This window comes from Procambarus clarkii, chromosome 6 (genome assembly GCF_040958095.1).
Source record: "Procambarus clarkii isolate CNS0578487 chromosome 6, FALCON_Pclarkii_2.0, whole genome shotgun sequence".
NCBI lineage: Eukaryota > Metazoa > Arthropoda > Malacostraca > Decapoda > Cambaridae > Procambarus > Procambarus clarkii.
The window spans coordinates 18,543,095-18,564,218 of NC_091155.1; the positions used below are offsets into that span (position 1 = coordinate 18,543,095).

Below are 21,124 nucleotides of genomic sequence, written 5' to 3' on the forward strand. Positions count from 1 at the left end.
GGATTATTGCATGGCTACACCAAAGGAAACAGAGAGTTAGTATAAATGGGGTCAAGTCAGAGTGGGAAAATGTTGTAAGTAAAGTGCCTCAGGGCTCTGTCCTGGGACCTGTCCTCTGTTGTTTATAATATATATATATATAAATGATTTAGAATCAGGGTTGAGTAGCAACATTTGGAAATTTGCCGATTATACAAAAATCGGTAAAGAAATAAACACGGAAGCAAACCCCCTATCACTTCAAGTAAATCTAAATAGGATTTTGAAATGGTGAAAAGATTGGCAGATGCAGTTTAATGCTGATAAATGTAAAGTTTTGAGGCTAAATAATAATGATAGTTACAAGATACGAGCTAGTTAGTGTAGAGATTGCGAAGTCGGATTGCGAAAGAGAACTGGGAGTTATGATTAGTAAGAACTTAAAACCAAAAGATCAATGCATGAATGTTCGTATTAAGGCGAATAGGATACTGGGATTTATCAATCGAAGCGTTAGAAACAAGACACCTGGTGTTGTTCTTCAGCTATATCTTGTTCTGGTTAGGCCCCATTTAGATTATGCAGTTCAGCTTTTGTCGCTGCACTATAGAATGGATATAAATTCACTTGAACGTGTCTAACGAAGGATGACGAAGTTAATCCCCCTAAATAGAAATCTTTATGAGTGGGATTTGGTGGTTTTAAATAGGAGCTGCCTCGTATGGGCCAATAGGCCTTCTGCGGTTACCTTTGTTCTTAGGTAACTGCAGAAGGACCATACGAGGCAGCTCCTATTTATAACTACCAAATCCCACTCATAAAGGTTTCTAATTAGGGGGATTAACTTTGTTAGGAGCTGCCTCGTATGGGCCTTCTGCAGTTATCTAAGAATAAAAGTAACTGCAGAAGGCCTATTGGCCCATACGAGGCAGCTCCGATCTATAACCACCTAATCCCACTCATATACATGTCCAACCCACGTTTAAAACAGATAACCTTTATTCTTATCTCCATTAATTAAAGCCTCTGAGCTTTACACATGAAGCTGGAGCAACTGTGACATCCGTAAATGCTTTCCCATTATAACTAGTCATAAATGGTCAGAACAAAAACAAATTTGATAAAAATTTAAATGTATTTGTTTATTTTTACATGAAGGTAACATGTACATTAAAATATTTGCTGGCCCGAGGGTAAAACAGTTCAGGTTTTCCTAGGAATTAAACCTAAAGAATATAAAAAACTGTCTTGATCCATGTGATGAAGACTTGAGGCTGGCTTCCAGCAGCAGCTTGTGGTGTGGTTGCCGCGACACTCTTGACCTGTTGGACGCCTCTGGACTCCATACTTCTCTTCATCCTGATGTCGGCCATTGTCTGTTCTATCAGGAAGGCCTCAACGATAGAATTTGTAACAAGCTTATATTGTTTCTTTTTAGAATGCCTTTTGCGAGCAGTCTTCTCAGGAAGATTGTTTGCTGATGCATTTTCATGGGAGAAATTCCTTCCTGCCGCCTTCTTGGCTGAAGCCTTGAGCTTGGCTTCATCAGAGCACTTGTTGACTTTAAAATGCATTAACCGACCAGTAATTTTAACCTGTGTGAGGGCGCCTGAAGTAACACCTCGCCTCAAAGCCAGCTTCAGATGGATGTCAGCGTCCTTCTCGTTAACCGAGAAATTACAGACGACGAACTTCAGAATATCCTGACGAGAGGAGCCTTGACTATTATTAAGGAATGTGATGGCGGCAACAACCATCTCAGAATACTTGGGATGGTTCGCAGTCCTGTCCAAAACATTATCAGATGTCTTAGTTTTGGACCTTAAGACGACCATCTTGTGGGCTATTGTAAGACTCGATGCAGACAACTCGTATTGATCCTACACTTTCAAGAGGTAAGGAGTGATTGCGTTGACTTGTCTGCTAAGGCTACATATAACAGCTGAGGTCAGGTGAGTATTAGGCATAACAAGGGGCATATTAATAGGGAATTAAAAGTATCAACACATTTTTACAGGCTCATCATAGCCTGTGCTACATGGACACTTCCTTCTAAGTAGCTAAATCTAAAACAACAACGTATCAACACATGACAACTTAAAACAATGCATATAAATAGGATAAGTTTAGAAAGACATGGATAAATACTGGTTCGGTAACAGGGTTCTTGATTTCTGGACCCAATTATCGCGAAACGTGGGAGAGTTCCTTGATTGTTTCAAACGTGGGTTGGACATGTATATGAGTGGGATTTGGTGGTTATAAATAGAAACTGCCTCGTATGGACCTTCTGCAGTTACTTTTATTGTTATAATCATTAATTAAAGCCAGAGGGCTTTACACTTGTAGCTGGAGCAACTGTGACATCAATAAGTGTTTCCCCATTATAAATTCCCCTTCCCCAATGCTTCCAAGTAGGTTGTTTTTAAACAAATAATAAAACTCAAAACAAACAAATCCCCAGCGCCGAATGAAGTGTTTGCCTGGGTGCTTAAAGCATGCGAAGAGGATCTTTGCGAGCCACTGTCTACCATATTTAATAAATCCGTAGAGTCAAGCATAGTGCAGAGTCATGGAAGGTTGCTAATGTGCTACTTATTTTTAAGAAAGGAGATAGATCACTTACGTCAAACTATAGGGAAATTAGCATAACGTTTATTGTGGGAAAATTATTTGAATCGATAATTGCAAGTACAATTCGTGTTCATCTTGAAAAACATAAATTAATAAATGATTCGCAACATGGTTTTACAAATGGCCGTTCATGTTTAACAGATTTGCTATAATTTTATTCCAGCATAGTTGAGGCAGTTGATAGTGGTAAGGATTGTAATGTTGTGTACCTTGACTTTAGCAAAACTTTTGATACAGTGTCAGGTGAAAGACTGATTAAAAATATGGTATTAAGGGGGCTTATTACCGGTTTCGTAAAAATTGTTCAATTTGTTTATAAATGTATTTGTGAAATTAGTATAGAAAGGGCTGCAACTGGTCCAAGTTTCAGTATCACACCTTAAACAGAAAAGGAGAAAAAAAATACACAACGTATTATGCAACGAATTTTCAACATTTTCAAATAATTTCAGAGAACACATGTGTCACCTAAAATCATTTCTATAACACTCAGATATTAAATTCAGCAATAATAAAAGATTGTATTGATGCGTTTTATAAAAAAAAGTGTTTAGTGCAATAATATAATTATTCAAAATTACCCTTCCAAAAATATGCAATATATGATGTTTATAAATTTTTATAAAATCAACAAATGGACTTTGGACTAAGATGTCTCAATAGGTTTGTAGAAGCACAAACTCTACATATAAGGTGTAATTTGCCTGTAAATTGATTATTAAATGAAAGCTCTGAAGTACTTTGAAGGTGTAAATTACTTTCCAGAGTAAAATAAAGATCCAAGTTCGGCCACCTGTAGCTGAGCTTGACGTAGACAGATTTCGTTCATAATTAACACCCTTGCAGATAGGCATCCATTGAGCAAGGTGTGCAAGTTTCATGCAAATCCCTTGATAACAAACGAGAAAAAAAAAATTGGCCAAAAAAAAAAAAATTTAAATATATTGAACATACATATTACAATTATTAGAAGAGTTTGTGCTTCTACAGCACATAGTAGACACTTTAGTTGACACATGTGTTCCCTGAGATTATTTGAGAATGTTGAACATTCGTTGCATAATACGTTGTGTATTTTTTTTCTCCTTTTCTGTTTAGGGTGTGATGGTGAAACTTGGACCAGTTGCAGCCCTTTCTATAACCATTTCATAAATAAATTTATAAGCAAATTGAACAACTTTTAATTTATAACGATTTAGAATTATATGCCCCCTTAAGTTGGATTATTGCATGGCTACACCAAAGGAAACAGAGAGTTAGTATAAATGGGGTCAAGTCAGAGTGGGAAAATGTTGTAAGTAAAGTGCCTCAGGGCTCTGTCCTGGGACCTGTCCTCTGTTGTTTATAATATATATATATAAATGATTTAGAATCAGGGTTGAGTAGCAACATTTGGAAATTTGCCGATTATACAAAAATCGGTAAAGAAATAAACACGGAAGCAAACCCCCTATCACTTCAAGTAAATCTAAATAGGATTTTGAAATGGTGAAAAGATTGGCAGATGCAGTTTAATGCTGATAAATGTAAAGTTTTGAGGCTAAATAATAATGATAGTTACAAGATACGAGCTAGTTAGTGTAGAGATTGCGAAGTCGGATTGCGAAAGAGAACTGGGAGTTATGATTAGTAAGAACTTAAAACCAAAAGATCAATGCATGAATGTTCGTATTAAGGCGAATAGGATACTGGGATTTATCAATCGAAGCGTTAGAAACAAGACACCTGGTGTTGTTCTTCAGCTATATCTTGTTCTGGTTAGGCCCCATTTAGATTATGCAGTTCAGCTTTTGTCGCTGCACTATAGAATGGATATAAATTCACTTGAACGTGTCTAACGAAGGATGACGAAGTTAATCCCCCTAAATAGAAATCTTTATGAGTGGGATTTGGTGGTTATAAATAGGAGCTGCCTCGTATGGGCCAATAGGCCTTCTGCGGTTACCTTTGTTCTTAGGTAACTGCAGAAGGACCATACGAGGCAGCTCCTATTTATAACTACCAAATCCCACTCATAAAGGTTTCTAATTAGGGGGATTAACTTTGTTAGGAGCTGCCTCGTATGGGCCTTCTGCAGTTATCTAAGAATAAAAGTAACTGCAGAAGGCCTATTGGCCCATACGAGGCAGCTCCGATCTATAACCACCGAATCCCACTCATATACATGTCCAACCCACGTTTAAAACAGATAACCTTTATTCTTATCTCCATTAATTAAAGCCTCTGAGCTTTACACATGAAGCTGGAGCAACTGTGACATCCGTAAATGCTTTCCCATTATAACTAGTCATAAATGGTCAGAACAAAAACAAATTTGATAAAAATTTAAATGTATTTGTTTATTTTTACATGAAGGTAACATGTACATTAAAATATTTGCTGGCCCGAGGGTAAAACAGTTCAGGTTTTCCTAGGAATTAAACCTAAAGAATATAAAAAACTGTCTTGATCCATGTGATGAAGACTTAGCTGAGTGAAGGCTTGAGGCTGGCTTCCAGCAGCAGCTTGTGGTGTGGTTGCCGCGACACTCTTGACCTGTTGGACGCCTCTGGACTCCATACTTCTCTTCATCCTGATGTCGGCCATTGTCTGTTCTATCAGGAAGGCCTCAACGATAGAATTTGTAACAAGCTTATATTGTTTCTTTTTAGAATGCCTTTTGCGAGCAGTCTTCTCAGGAAGATTGTTTGCTGATGCATTTTCATGGGAGAAATTCCTTCCTGCCGCCTTCTTGGCTGAAGCCTTGAGCTTGGCTTCATCAGAGCACTTGTTGACTTTAAAATGCATTAACCGACCAGTAATTTTAACCTGTGTGAGGGCGTCTGAAGTAACACCTCGCCTCAAAGCCAGCTTCAGATGGATGTCAGCGTCCTTCTCGTTAACCGAGAAATTACAGACGACGAACTTCAGAATATCCTGACGAGAGGAGCCTTGACTATTATTAAGGAATGTGATGGCGGCAACAACCATCTCAGAATACTTGGGATGGTTCGCAGTCCTGTCCAAAACATTATCAGATGTCTTAGTTTTGGGCCTTAAGACGACCATCTTGTGGGCTATTGTAAGACTCGATGCAGACAACTCGTATTGATCCTACACTTTCAAGAGGTAAGGAGTGATTGCGTTGACTTGTCTGCTAAGGCTACATATAACAGCTGAGGTCAGGTGAGTATTAGGCATAACAAGGGGCATATTAATAGGGAATTAAAAGTATCAACACATTTTTACAGGCTCATCATAGCCTGTGCTACATGGACACTTCCTTCTAAGTAGCTAAATCTAAAACAACAACGTATCAACACATGACAACTTAAAACAATGCATATAAATAGGATAAGTTTAGAAAGACATGGATAAATACTGGTTCGGTAACAGGGTTCTTGATTTGTGGACCCAATTATCGCGAAACGTGGGAGAGTTCCTTGATTGTTTCAAACGTGGGTTGGACATGTATATGAGTGGGATTTGGTGGTTATAAATAGAAACTGCCTCGTATGGACCTTCTGCAGTTACTTTTATTGTTATAATCATTAATTAAAGCCAGAGGGCTTTACACTTGTAGCTGGAGCAACTGTGACATCAATAAGTGTTTCCCCATTATAAATTCCCCTTCCCCAATGCTTCCAAGTAGGTTGTTTTTAAACAAATAATAAAACTCAAAACAAACAAATCCCCAGCGCCGAATGAAGTGTTTGCCAGGGTGCTTAAAGCATGCGAAGAGGATCTTTGCTGCCACTGTCTACCATATTTAATAAATCCGTAGAGTCAAGCATAGTGCAGAGTCATGGAAGGTTGCTAATGTGCTACTTATTTTTAAGAGAGGAGATAGATCACTTACGTCAAACTATAGGGAAATTAGCATAACGTTTATTGTGGGAAAATTATTTGAATCGATAATTGCAAGTACAATTCGTGTTCATCTTGAAAAACATAAATTAATAAATGATTCGCAACATGGTTTTACAAATGGCCGTTCATGTTTAACAGATTTGCTATAATTTTTTCCAGCATAGTTGAGGCAGTTGATAGTGGTAAGGATTGTAATGTTGTGTACCTTGACTTTAGCAAAACTTTTGATACAGTGTCAGGTGAAAGACTGATTAAAAATATGGTATTAAGGGGGCTTATTACCGGTTTCGTAAAAATTGTTCAATTTGTTTATAAATGTATTTGTGAAATTAGTATAGAAAGGGCTGCAACTGGTCCAAGTTTCAGTATCACACCTTAAACAGAAAAGGAGAAAAAAAATACACAACGTATTATGCAACGAATTTTCAACATTTTCAAATAATTTCAGAGAACACATGTGTCAACTAAAATCATTTCTATAACACTCAGATATTAAATTCAGCAATAATAAAAGATTGTATTGATGCGTTTTATAAAAAAAAGTGTTTAGTGCAATAATATAATTATTCAAAATTACCCTTCCAAAAATATGCAATATATGATGTTTATAAATTTTTATAAAATCAACAAATGGACTTTGGACTAAGATGTCTCAATAGGTTTGTAGAAGCACAAACTCTACATATAAGGTGTAATTTGCCTGTAAATTGATTATTAAATGAAAGCTCTGAAGTACTTTGAAGGTGTAAATTACTTTCCAGAGTAAAATAAAGATCCAAGTTCGGCCACCTGTAGCTGAGCTTGACGTAGACAGATTTCGTTCATAATTAACACCCTTGCAGATAGGCATCCATTGAGCAAGGTGTGCAAGTTTCATGCAAATCCCTTGATAACAAACGAGAAAAAAAAAATTGGCCCAAAAAAAAAAAATTTAAATATATTGAACATACATATTACAATTATTAGAAGAGTTTGTGCTTCTACAGCACATAGTAGACACTTTAGTTGACACATGTGTTCCCTGAGATTATTTGAGAATGTTGAACATTCGTTGCATAATACGTTGTGTATTTTTTTTCTCCTTTTCTGTTTAGCGTGTGATGGTGAAACTTGGACCAGTTGCAGCCCTTTCTATAACCATTTCATAAATAAATTTATAAGCAAATTGAACAACTTTTAATTTATAACGATTTAGAATTATATGCCCCCTTAAGTTGGATTATTGCATGGCTACACCAAAGGAAACAGAGAGTTAGTATAAATGGGGTCAAGTCAGAGTGGGAAAATGTTGTAAGTAAAGTGCCTCAGGGCTCTGTCCTGGGACCTGTCCTCTGTTGTTTATAATATATATATATATAAATGATTTAGAATCAGGGTTGAGTAGCAACATTTGGAAATTTGCCGATTATACAAAAATCGGTAAAGAAATAAACACGGAAGCAAACCCCCTATCACTTCAAGTAAATCTAAATAGGATTTTGAAATGGTGAAAAGATTGGCAGATGCAGTTTAATGCTGATAAATGTAAAGTTTTGAGGCTAAATAATAATGATAGTTACAAGATACGAGCTAGTTAGTGTAGAGATTGCGAAGTCGGATTGCGAAAGAGAACTGGGAGTTATGATTAGTAAGAACTTAAAACCAAAAGATCAATGCATGAATGTTCGTATTAAGGCGAATAGGATACTGGGATTTATCAATCGAAGCGTTAGAAATAAGACACCTGGTGTTGTTCTTCAGCTATATCTTGTTCTGGTTAGGCCCCATTTAGATTATGCAGTTCAGCTTTTGTCGCTGCACTATAGAATGGATATAAATTCACTTGAACGTGTCTAACGAAGGATGACGAAGTTAATCCCCCTAAATAGAAATCTTTATGAGTGGGATTTGGTGGTTATAAATAGGAGCTGCCTCGTATGGGCCAATAGGCCTTCTGCGGTTACCTTTGTTCTTAGGTAACTGCAGAAGGACCATACGAGGCAGCTCCTATTTATAACTACCAAATCCCACTCATAAAGGTTTCTAATTTGGGGGATTAACTTTGTTAGGAGCTGCCTCGTATGGGCCTTCTGCAGTTATCTAAGAATAAAAGTAACGGCAGAAGACCTATTGGCCCATACGAGGCAGCTCCGATCTATAACCACCGAATCCCACTCATATACATGTCCAACCCACGTTTAAAACAGATAACCTTTATTCTTATCTCCATTAATTAAAGCCTCTGAGCTTTACACATGAAGCTGGAGCAACTGTGACATCCGTAAATGCTTTCCCATTATAACTAGTCATAAATGGTCAGAACAAAAACAAATTTGATAAAAATTTAAATGTATTTGTTTATTTTTACATGAAGGTAACATGTACATTAAAATATTTGCTGGCCCGAGGGTAAAACAGTTCAGGTTTTCCTAGGAATTAAACCTAAAGAATATAAAAAACTGTCTTGATCCACGTGATGAAGACTTGGCTCAGTGAAGGCTTGAGGCTGGCTTCCAGCAGCAGCTTGTGGTGTGGTTGCCGCGACACTCTTGACCTGTTGGACGCCTCTGGACTCCATACTTCTCTTCATCCTGATGTCGGCCATTGTCTGTTCTATCAGGAAGGCCTCAACGATAGAATTTGTAACAAGCTTATATTGTTTCTTTTTAGAATGCCTTTTGCGAGCAGTCTTCTCAGGAAGATTGTTTGCTGATGCATTTTCATGGGAGAAATTCCTTCCTGCCGCCTTCTTGGCTGAAGCCTTGAGCTTGGCTTCATCAGAGCACTTGTTGACTTTAAAATGCATTAACCGACCAGTAATTTTAACCTGTGTGAGGGCGCCTGAAGTAACACCTCGCCTCAAAGCCAGCTTCAGATGGATGTCAGCGTCCTTCTCGTTAACCGAGAAATTACAGACGACGAACTTCAGAATATCCTGACGAGAGGAGCCTTGACTATTATTAAGGAATGTGATGGCGGCAACAACCATCTCAGAATACTTGGGATGGTTCGCAGTCCTGTCCAAAACATTATCAGATGTCTTAGTTTTGGACCTTAAGACGACCATCTTGTGGGCTATTGTAAGACTCGATGCAGACAACTCGTATTGATCCTACACTTTCAAGAGGTAAGGAGTGATTGCGTTGACTTGTCTGCTAAGGCTACATATAACAGCTGAGGTCAGGTGAGTATTAGGCATAACAAGGGGCATATTAATAGGGAATTAAAAGTATCAACACATTTTTACAGGCTCATCATAGCCTGTGCTACATGGACACTTCCTTCTAAGTAGCTAAATCTAAAACAACAACGTATCAACACATGACAACTTAAAACAATGCATATAAATAGGATAAGTTTAGAAAGACATGGATAAATACTGGTTCGGTAACAGGGTTCTTGATTTCTGGACCCAATTATCGCGAAACGTGGGAGAGTTCCTTGATTGTTTCAAAAGTGGGTTGGACATGTATATGAGTGGGATTTGGTGGTTATAAATAGAAACTGCTTCGTATGGACCTTCTGCAGTTACTTTTATTGTTATAATCATTAATTAAAGCCAGAGGGCTTTACACTTGTAGCTGGAGCAACTGTAACATCAATAAGTGTTTCCCCATTATAAATTCCCCTTCCCTAATGCTTCCAAGTAGGATGTTATTAAACAAATAATAAAACTCAAACCAAACAAATCCCCAGCGCCGAATGAAGTGTTTGCCAGGGTGCTTAAAGCATGCGAAGAGGAGCTTTGCGAGCCACTGTCTACCATATTTAATAAATCCGTAGAGTCAAGCATAGTGCAGAGTCATGGAAGGTTGCTAATGTGCTACTTATTTTTAAGAAAGGAGATAGATCACTTACGTCAAACTATAGGGAAATTAGCATAACGTTTATTGTGGGAAAATTACGTGAATCGATAATTGCAAGTACAATTCGTGTTCATCTTGAAAAACATAAATTAATAAATGATTCGCAACATGGTTTTACAAATGGCCGTTCATGTTTAACAGATTTGCTATAATTTTATTCCAGCATAGTTGAGGCAGTTGATAGTGGTAAGGATTGTAATGTTGTGTACCTTGACTTTAGCAAAACTTTTGATACAGTGTCAGGTGAAAGACTGATTAAAAATATGGTATTAGGGGTGCTATATTAAGTTGGATTATTGCATTGCTACACCAAAGGAAACAGAGAGTTAGTATAAATGGGGTCAAGTCAGAGTGGGAAAATGTTGTAAGTAAAGTGCCTCAAGGCTCTCTCATGGGACCTGTCCTCTGTTGTTTATAATATATATATATAAATGATTTAGAATCAGGGTTGAGTAGCAACATTTGGAAGTTTGCCGATTATACAAAAATCGGTAAAGAAATAAACACGGAAGCAAACCCCCTATCACTTCAAGTAAATCTAAATAGGATTTTGAAATGGTGAAAAGATTGGCAGATGCAGTTTAATGCTGATAAATGTAAAGTTTTGAGGCTAAATAATAATGATAGTTACAAGATACGAGCTAGTTAGTGTAGAGATTGCGAAGTCGGATTGCGAAAGAGAACTGGGAGTTATGATTAGTATGAACTTAAAACCAAAAGATCAATGCATGAATGTTCGTATTAAGGCGAATAGGATACTGGGATTTATCAATCGAAGCGTTAGAAACAAGACACCTGGTCTTGTTCTGGTTAGGCCCCATTTAGATTATGCAGTTCAGCTTTTGTCGTTGCACTATAGAATGGATATAAATTCACTTGAACGCGTCTAACGAAGAATGACGAAGTTAATCCCCCTAAATAGAAATCTTTATGAGTGGGATTTGGTGGTTATAAATAGGAGCTGCCTCGTATGGGCCAATAGGCCTTCTGCGGTTACCTTTGTTCTTAGATAACTGCAGAAGGACCATACGAGGCAGCTCCTATTTATAACCACCAAATCCCACTCATAAAGATTTCTAATTAGGGTAATTAACTTTGTTAGGAGCTGCCTCGTATGGGCCTTCTGCAGTTACCTAAGAATAAAGGTAACTGCAGAAGGCCTATTGGCCCATACGAGGCAGCTCCGATCTATAACCACCGAATCCCACTCATATACATGTCCAATCCACGTTTAAAACAGATAACCTTTATTCTTATCTGTATTAATTAAAGCCTCTGGGCTTTACACATGAAGCTGAAGCAACTGTGACATCCATATATGCTTTCCCATTATAACTAGTCATAAATGGTCAGAACAAAAACAAAGTTGATAAAAATTTAAATGTATATGTTTATTTTCACATGAAGGTAACATGTACATTAAAATATTTGCTGGCCCGAGGGTAAAACAGTTCAGGTTTTCCTAGGAATTAAACCTAAAGAATATAAAAAACTGTCTTGATCCATATGATGAAGACTTGGCTGAGTGAAGGCTTGAGGCTGGCTTCCAGCAGCAGCTTGTGGTGTGGTAGCCGCGACACTCTTGACCTGTTGGACGCCTCCGGACTCCATACTTCTCTTCATCCTGATGTCGGCCATTGTCTTTTCTATCAGGAAGGCCTCAACGATAGAATTTTTAACAAGCTTATATGGTTTCTTTTTAGAATGCCTTTTGCGAGCAGTCTTCTCAGGAAGATTGTTTGCTAAAGCATTTTCATGGGAGAAATTCCTTCCTGCCGCCTTCTTGGCTGAAGCCTTGAACTTGGCTTCATCAGAGCACTTGTTGACTTTAAAATGCATTAACCGACCAGTAATTTTAACCTGTGTAAGGGCGCCTGAAGTAACACCTCGCCTCAAAGCCAGCTTCAGATGGATGTCAGCGTCCTTCTCGTTAACCGAAAAATTACAGACGACGAACTTCAGAATATCCTGATGAGAGGAGCCTTGACTATTATTAAGGAATGTGATGGCGGCAACAACCATCTCATAATACTTGGGATGGTTCGCAGTCCTGTTCAACACATTATCAGATGTCTTAGTACACCAACAACACAGGTGTAGTACACCAACAACACAGGGGGGTACACCAACAACACAGGTGTACACCAACAACACAGGGGGGTACACCAACAACACAGGGGGGTACACCAACAACACAGGGGGGTACACCAACAACACAGGGGGTACACCAACAACACAGGTGTAGTACACCAACAACACAGGGGGTACACCAACAACACAGGGGGGTACACCAACAACACAGAGGGTACACCAACAACACAGGGAGGTACACCAACAACACAGGGGTACAACAACAACACAGGGGGGTACACCAACAACACAGGGGGGTACACCAACAACACAGGGGGGTACACCAACAACACAGTTGTAGTACACCAACAACACAGGGGGTACACCAACAACACAGGGGGTACACCAACAACACAGGGGGGTACACCAACAACACAGGGGGGTACACCAACAACACAGGGGGGTACACCAACAACACAGTTGTAGTACACCAACAACACAGGGGGTACACCAACAACACAGGGGGGTACACCAACAACACAGGGAGGTACACCAACAACACAGGGAGGTACACCAACAACACAGGGGGTACACCAACAACACAGTTGTAGTACACCAACAACACAGGGGGTACACCAACAACACAGGTGTAGTACACCAACAACACAGGGGGTACACCAACAACACAGGGGGGTACACCAACAACACAGGGGGTACACCAACAACACAGAGGGTACACCAACAACACAGGGAGGTACACCAACAACACAGGGGGTACACCAACAACACAGTTGTAGTACACCAACAACACAGGGGGGTACACCAACAACACAGGGGGGTACACCAACAACACAGAGGGTACACCAACAACACAGGGGGGTACACCAACAACACAGGGGGGTACACCAACAACACAGAGGGTACACCAACAACACAGGGGGTACACCAACAACACAGGTGTACACCAACAACACAGAGGGGTACACCAACAACACAGAGGGTACACCAACAACACAGGGGGTACACCAACAACACAGGGGGTACACCAACAACACAGGGGGTACACCAACAACACAGGGGGTTCACCAACAACACAGGGGGTACACCAACAACACAGGGGGTACACCAACAACACAGGGGGTACACCAACAACACAGGGGGTACACCAACAACACAGGGGGTACACCAACAACACAGGAGGGGGGGGTACACTAACAACACAGGGGGTACACCAACAACACAGGGGGGGGGGGTACACCAACAACACAGAAGGTACACCAACAACACAGGTCTACACCAACAACACAGGTCTACACCAACAACACAGGGGGCACACCAACAACACAGGGGGTACACCAACAACACAGGGGGTACACCAACTACACAGGGGGTACACCAACAACACAGGGGGGTACACCAACAACACAGGGGGTACACCAACAACACAGGGGGTACACCAACAACACAGGTGTACACCAACAACACAGGGTGTACACCAACAACACAGGTCTACACCAACAACACTGGGGGGTACACCAACAACACAGGTGTACACCAACAACACTGGGGTGTACACCAACAACACAGGTGTACACCAACAACACAGGGGGCACACCAACAACACAGGGGGTACATCAACAACACAGGGGGTACACCAACAACACAGGGTGTACACCAACAACACAGGGGGTACACCAACAACACAGGGGTTACACCAACAACACAGGGGGCACATCAACAACACAGGGGGTACACCAACAACACAGGTGTACACCAACAACACAGAGGTACACCAACAACACAGGTCTACACCAACAACACAGGGTGTACACCAACAACACAGGTGTACACCAACAACACAGGTGTACACCAACAACACAGAGGTACACCAACAACACAGGTCTACACCAACAACACAGGGTGTGCACCAACAACACAGGTCTACACCAACAACACTATTACACCTACAACAGCACATGTCATCAAACCCCTGAACACACACACACATACCACTCAAACCACCAAGATTCCAAATATCATAGTTTCCTCTCAAAATAGAAACTCTGCACCACCAGCCATCAGAGTTTAAAGACCAACAGTGAACCGTATTCCATATTTTCTCTCTGTCGAGAACCGCAGCTGAACGGGCGAGTAGCGCCATAAAGATGGCACTCTTGAGGGCAACTCTGGTGCGCGATGCACCTAATGGAGGTAATGGGGGAGGGGGTAGTGAAGAGGGGTCGTGGGACTCTTATTTTAGCAGTGGGATGGGTTTATGGGGGTAATGGGTTTGTGGGTTGAAGGGGATTTTGCCTGCGATTGAAATAGAGGGCATTTTTGTCTTTCCATACTCCCACAAGCTCGTTCGTTTTCATATATATATATATATATATATATATATATATATATATATATATATATATATATATATATATATATATATATACATATATATTGGTAGCAGTCTTTCCTGTAGACATATATTATTAAATATGACCGAAAAAGTAAGATTAATAATTCTAACACGAATTTTCTCGATCTTTCTTACGTTTCTTTTCACTGTTGATGGTAATTCAAAGATCAATTCTCCAAAATTCATTTTTATTTCTAGTCTGACGCGACACTTGAGCGCGTTTCGCAAAACTTATTACATTTTCAAAGACTTTGGTTTACAAACACACAACTGAAACTGAATAGAGCTTACACATCTTCGATTTTATATCTACATTTCGGTGAGGTGGATGAGGTGAAAACAAACTTTCAACAATGGGTATTGAATGGGTATTAAATTCAAACACAAGACAGAACACGAAACAATGGGTATTGAATGGAAGTAATTGAAGAAAGCCTATTGGTCCATATTTTTTCATGCTTCTATATTGGAACGGAGTCTTGAAGTGGGTAGAATATAGTTGTGCATTAATTGGCTGTTGATTGCTGGTGTTGACTTCTTGATGTGTAGTGCCTCGCAGACGTCTAGCCGCCTGCTATCGCTGTATCTATCGATGATTTCTGTGTTGTTTGCTAAGATTTCTCTGGTGATGGTTTGTTTGTGGGAAGAGATTATATGTTCCTGAATGGAACATATAATGGTGTACCTCTTAATGGAGCCCTGTTGTTTAACGATGCATAAGCAACAGGGCTCCATTAAGAGGTACACCATTATATGTTGAGAATTGATCTTTGAATTACCATCAACAGTGAAAAGAAACGTAAGAAAGATCGAGAAAATTCGTGTTAGAATTATTAATCATACTTTTTCGGTCATATTTAATAATATATATATATATATATATATATATATATATATATATATATATATATATATATATATATATATATATATATATATATATATGTATATATATATATATATATATATATATATATATATATATATATATATATATATATATGTGTGTGTGTGTGTGTGTGTGTGTGTGTGTGTGTGTGTGTGTGTGTGTGTGTGTGTGTGTGTGTGTGTGTATGTGTGTGTGTGTGTGTGTGTGTGTGTGTGTGTGTGTGTGTACTCACCTATTTGTGCTTGCGGGGGTTGAGCTCTGGCTCTTTGGTTCCGCCTCTCAACTGTCAATCAACTGGTGTTCAGGTTTCCGAGCCTGTGTGTGTGTGTGTGTTTGTGTGTGTAAATCACGAAATTTAACACTTGAAGAAAAATGTGACAATGTCAGACCACAGAGAAAGAATTGAAACAGGAATTTCCTTAAGTACTTTCGTATATTAATACATCTTCAGAAGGAATAAAAGCAAGATGTAGGTTAAATATATCATACACAATATATCAAGAGTATCATAAGTGTAGTGTTAAGTGAAAACAAGTCTATGAGCATGTAAGAAGCCCTTACGAAAAGCTTCTAGCGGGTCAGACCAAAAATATAAATGAATTTTGGGTAGTTGATATTTCAATTATCCAATAATAGTCCAATGAAACCCAAATAAAATTCAATAAAAGATCATATTATATATATATATATATATATATATATATATATATATATATATATATATATATATATATATATATATATATATATATAATATAAACACTCAAATAATTATTATTAAAATAATAACTAAAAAATTACCAAAAGCAGGCACCCAGCCGGAAAGACTATTCAGCAGACAAAGAACAAAAAAGATCAGGCAGACACAGACATCACAAACCATTTTAGCCCCGCCTGCTGTCTGCCAGCTGGTTCTCTCTCGGAACATCAAAGGTACTTACCGGAAGAGGCGCATAAAACTATAGTTAGCGTGGGCACGCCAGCTGGGAGACAGGAGTAGAACAGTGGATTTACTGTCTGGTGTATTAGCTGAGTTAGTGAGTGAGTGAGTTATCTTGAGGTTATCTTGAGATGATTTCGGGGCTTTTTAGTGTCCCCGCGGCCCGGTCCTCGACCAGGCCACCACCCCCAGGAAGCAGCCCGTGACAGCTGACTAACACCCAGGTACCTATTTTACTGCTAGGTAACAGGGGCATAGGGTGAAAGAAACTCTGCCCATTGTTTCTCGCCGGCGCCTGGGATCGAACCCAGGACCACAGGATCACATGTCCAGTGTGCTGTCCGCTCGGCCGACCGGCTCCCTGAGTGAGAGCATGATGAGAGGATGAGTGTGTAATTACTTATCATTGTTTACCTGTCAGTGACTACGGGAGGGGACTGAGCTCTAGCTTTTGGCCCCCGCCTCCTAGCCTTGTCGTGGCTGTTGCGTTCCTTGTAGAAGCTGGCCTAACCCCAAGGTGTAGGTGGCTTGTACAAGAGCGTCTCTCTGTACATACCACGTGTTGACCACGCGTACAGGGTACCTTACCTGGCGATCATTTCGGGGCTCAACTTCTCCGCGGCCCGGTCCTCGACCAGGCCTCCTGGGTACGAGTAATTCCTTAAATTTCTTCGACTCCTATATTTTTCCAGCTTCTACTTTTGTTTTCTCGGCCTAATGTCTCTCAACTTGAGAGGATTCTTGTCCACTTTCCCTATTCCCCCTCAGTATTTTGTATGTTGTAATCATTTCTCCTCTGTTTTGTTCTGTCCTCCAGGATTGTGAGGTCCAGATCTTTCAACCTGTCCTCATAACTTAACCCTCTTAGCTCTGGTACTAGTCTAGTCTCAGACCTCTTTAAGTTTCCAATTTTAGTTTTTGCTTCACAAGATATGGATTCCTGGCCGGTGCTGCATATTCCAGCAGTGGTCTAAGAAGAGCTGTGTAGATTACCTAGAATGTGTCCAAATGTTGGTAAGTGTTCCGTGTGGTGGAGTTCTCGTCCTGCCTGTGTCTGTCTCTGATGTTAGTGTGGGAATTTTACTCACAAATCTTTCTCTGATTCTAGCAGTTACCTTAAATATATGATGTAGACACCTTCTGGTCTACTGTCTCCCTTCCCGGTCTTCATTGCCTTACACTTGCTGGAATTTAACTCCAGCAACCATTTGTTTGTCCACTCCTTGAGTTTACTAAGTTCTTCCTGTAACATTCTGCAGTCCTCATCTGTTTTTGGCATGAACTGTTATCTTTGCATCGTCGTTTTATTTCGTCTTATCTTTGTTTACTCAACTCTGGTACCTACGTTGGTTTCTTTGTCAAGACCTCCAGAAATCTTTTGTAGAGTTCCTCACGTACTTCCTTGTCGTTTTCCACAGGCAGCTCGTCCTCATAAACAAAGGCATAAAGACCATTCCATGCACCCGCTAAACCCCAGCTGTTTATGAATGAAAAACGGTTTAAAAACGACTCACAATTGATGGCGTCCGAACACTTCTCGAATAAGTGCTTCGCTGACGACTTGTGTTCGAACCACAACGCTGTAAATGCTTCACCCACGTACTACAAATACAAATAATCGTCAACAGAACCTAAACACCTAACCAAACCTAACCAATGCCTAAATATGCACCGTATACTAACATTTAACAATATTAATTTATATATGAGAAATTTCTATTTTGACAGAACAGTATGTTAACATTGATGAATGCGTCTTTGGGGTCGACCGCTGGATGGAATGGACTTGGTCTGAGGACGGGGTGTCCACGAGACTTCTCTGGTGTCTCTCTTGAACCTTTTTATATGGTCTCTGTGTTCTTCCCATATATGATTATAACTCAACTTCCCTCCTGCCTCTTGGTGCATTCATCAATGTCTCTCTTTAATTAAGGCATCTCTGTTTCCCTCTATTCCCATATCTCTTTACTTTTTCATGTATTTTTGGGTATTTTCTTTGAATCTTTGCACCTATTTTCACCTATTTCGTCTTTGCACCTATTTTCTTTGCACTTATTAAACCAGAGGATTAGCGTTGCCTCTCTCGTCCAAGTCCTTTTTAAGTGGGATGTTCAGCTCAGTTTCATCTGCCTGTTTCTGAGCATTTACTTTCTTCATCTCAGTTCTCTTCTTTTCCTTCAGTTTTCTCATTGAATATTAACTAGAAGAATCCCTCACTTTAATGAAGTCCTCAATGGCCGTAGTCTCTCATCTTCCTCAACGTGTTTCTTAGTCTATCTCATTCCTACAGCTCTATTACGTATTCAGGTATGATGATGTTGTGGTCTCTAACCATTAGTATGATGATGCAGTGGTCACTAATCACTAGTATAATGATGCAGTGGTCACTAATCACTAGTATAATGATGCAGTGATCACTAACCACTTGAATAATGATGCAGTGATCACTAACCACCAGTATAATGATGCAGTGATCACTAACCACTACTATGATGATGCAGTGATCACTAACCACCAGTATAATGATGCAGTGAACATTAACCACCAGTATAATGATGCAGTGATCACTAACCACCAGTATGATGATGCAGTGATCACTAACCACCAGTATAATGATGCAGTGAACACTAACCACCAGTATGATGATGCAGTGATCACTAACCATCAGTATGATGATGCAGTGATCACTAACCACCAGAATGATGATGCAGTGATCACTAACCACCAGTATGATGATGCAGTGAACATTAACCACCAGTATGATGTTGCAGTGATCACTAACCACCAGTATAATGATGCAGTCACCACTAACCACCAGTATAATGATGCAGTGATCACTAATCATTAGTATAATGATGCAGTGATCACTAACCACCAGTATAATGATGCAGTCACCACTAACCACCAGTATAATGATGCAGTGATCACTAACCACCGGTATAATGATGCAGTGATCACTAACCACCAGTATAATGATGCAGTCACCACTAACCACCAGTATAATGATGCAGTGATCACTAACCACCGGTATAATGATGCAGTGATCACTACCCTGGAAACACAAACCGAAACTGTCTCTATTTTCCGCTTGTTACAACTTGTAATAAAGTTGCTACAACTTGGCTTAACGTGTTAACGACGTATTAGAACGTTGTTACAATTTGCTATATTGGTGGTTATAACTGGTTAGATGGTGCTAAATTTCATTCGAACGTTGTACCAACGTCGTAGTTCCGGTGTGTGTTTGGCGGGTAACCACCAGTATAATGATGCAGTGATTACTAACCACCAGTATAATGATGCAGTGATTACTAACCACCAGTATAATGATGCAGTGATCATTAACCACTAGTATAATGATGCAGTGATCACTAACCACTAGTATAATGATGCAGTGATTACTAACCACCAGTATAATGATGTAGTGATTACTAACCACTAGTATAATGATGCAGTGATTACTAATCACCAGTATAATGATGCAGTGATCACTAACCACTAGTATAATGATGCAGTGATTACTAACCACCAGTATAATGATGCAGTGATCACTAACCACTAGTATAATGATGCAGTGATTACTAACCACCGGTATAATGATGCATTGATCACTAACCACCGGTATAATGATGCATTGATCACTAACCACCGGTATAATGATGCATTGATCACTAACCACTAGGGGCATCCCAAACTATACCTTCTGAGCATCCGCCTCATCTTGGACAAACCCAAAGTCTTAGTGCTGGTGGCTGATCCTCTCCCTACACTCCTCTTGGCTCTGTATTATGTTCTTTCATGAAGTTCTTCTCCACTGTGTCTATCAGCCAGTTTGCTCTATGTATCATCACCCCCGTGGATGTCCCTATTTATCCAGATTATTTCTCCGTGATTGAAATCCCTAATTATGAGAATCGTGTTTCTCGTCCCATTTGCCACTGACGATTCTTTTTCAATTTCTTTGAGGCACATTTCGTAGCATTTATCGTATTCTTCCCTAGTTCTTTTGTGGTTTGGGATTGTAAGCCCTTGCTACGACTAGCTTCATGTCCCGCTAATGTTATTGCAAGTATGTTATGTATTCTTGCTGATCAGGTTCCACCGACAGTTTCACTTCCTCGAAGTTCCTGCGTAGTTGGAGCAGTTGTGTTACCACATAACCACCACCTGTCAGTTACCACCAACATACACTTGTCAGTTTCGTTTCTGTTATTCCAATATTTTGTGGATCCTCTTGTCACCCTTTGCTATATTTGTTTCCCTATTAATTGTAATTCGATCTCCATGCGAGTCAATGACTTTAAACAATATTCATCTCTACAGGGCTCCTTTGGATTCCCACCCAGGTACTGGCTCTGGTGATTCCATGGACAATACTGTCAGGGGAGGGAGTGTTAAGCTGGTTAATAATCCATCGACCCCTGCCTGGGGTCAATGGATTAGTGGTAAAAACACATTATTGTTTTTGTGCGCTGTTTGTAGGGATTTCTATACTGCTTCTGTTG

At 39.8% G+C, this 21,124-nt stretch overlaps 4 protein-coding genes across 4 annotated transcripts; all 4 read right to left on the reverse strand.

Annotated features, from left to right (window-relative positions):
• Positions 1–1,205: 1,205 nt before the first annotated feature.
• LOC123751632 (histone H1-delta-like) lies at positions 1,206–1,814 on the reverse strand. Its single transcript, XM_045733721.2, has one exon. The coding sequence runs from the start codon at positions 1,812–1,814 to the stop codon at positions 1,206–1,208; it is 609 nt and encodes a 202-aa protein (XP_045589677.2).
• Positions 1,815–5,013: 3,199 nt separating this feature from the next.
• LOC123751583 (histone H1-delta-like) lies at positions 5,014–5,661 on the reverse strand. Its single transcript, XM_045733672.2, has one exon. The coding sequence runs from the start codon at positions 5,659–5,661 to the stop codon at positions 5,014–5,016; it is 648 nt and encodes a 215-aa protein (XP_045589628.2).
• A 3,199-nt stretch (positions 5,662–8,860) lies between these two features.
• LOC123751634 (histone H1-delta-like) lies at positions 8,861–9,508 on the reverse strand. The gene has a single exon (XM_045733723.2). The coding sequence runs from the start codon at positions 9,506–9,508 to the stop codon at positions 8,861–8,863; it is 648 nt and encodes a 215-aa protein (XP_045589679.2).
• Positions 9,509–11,759: 2,251 nt separating this feature from the next.
• Positions 11,760–20,339, reverse strand: LOC123750187 (histone H1-delta-like). Its single transcript, XM_045732308.2, has 3 exons — positions 20,320–20,339; positions 17,965–18,096; positions 11,760–12,357 (listed from the first exon to the last, which is right to left on the reverse strand). The coding sequence occupies exons 1-3, from the start codon at positions 20,337–20,339 to the stop codon at positions 11,760–11,762; spliced, it is 750 nt and encodes a 249-aa protein (XP_045588264.2).
• Positions 20,340–21,124: the final 785 nt, after the last annotated feature.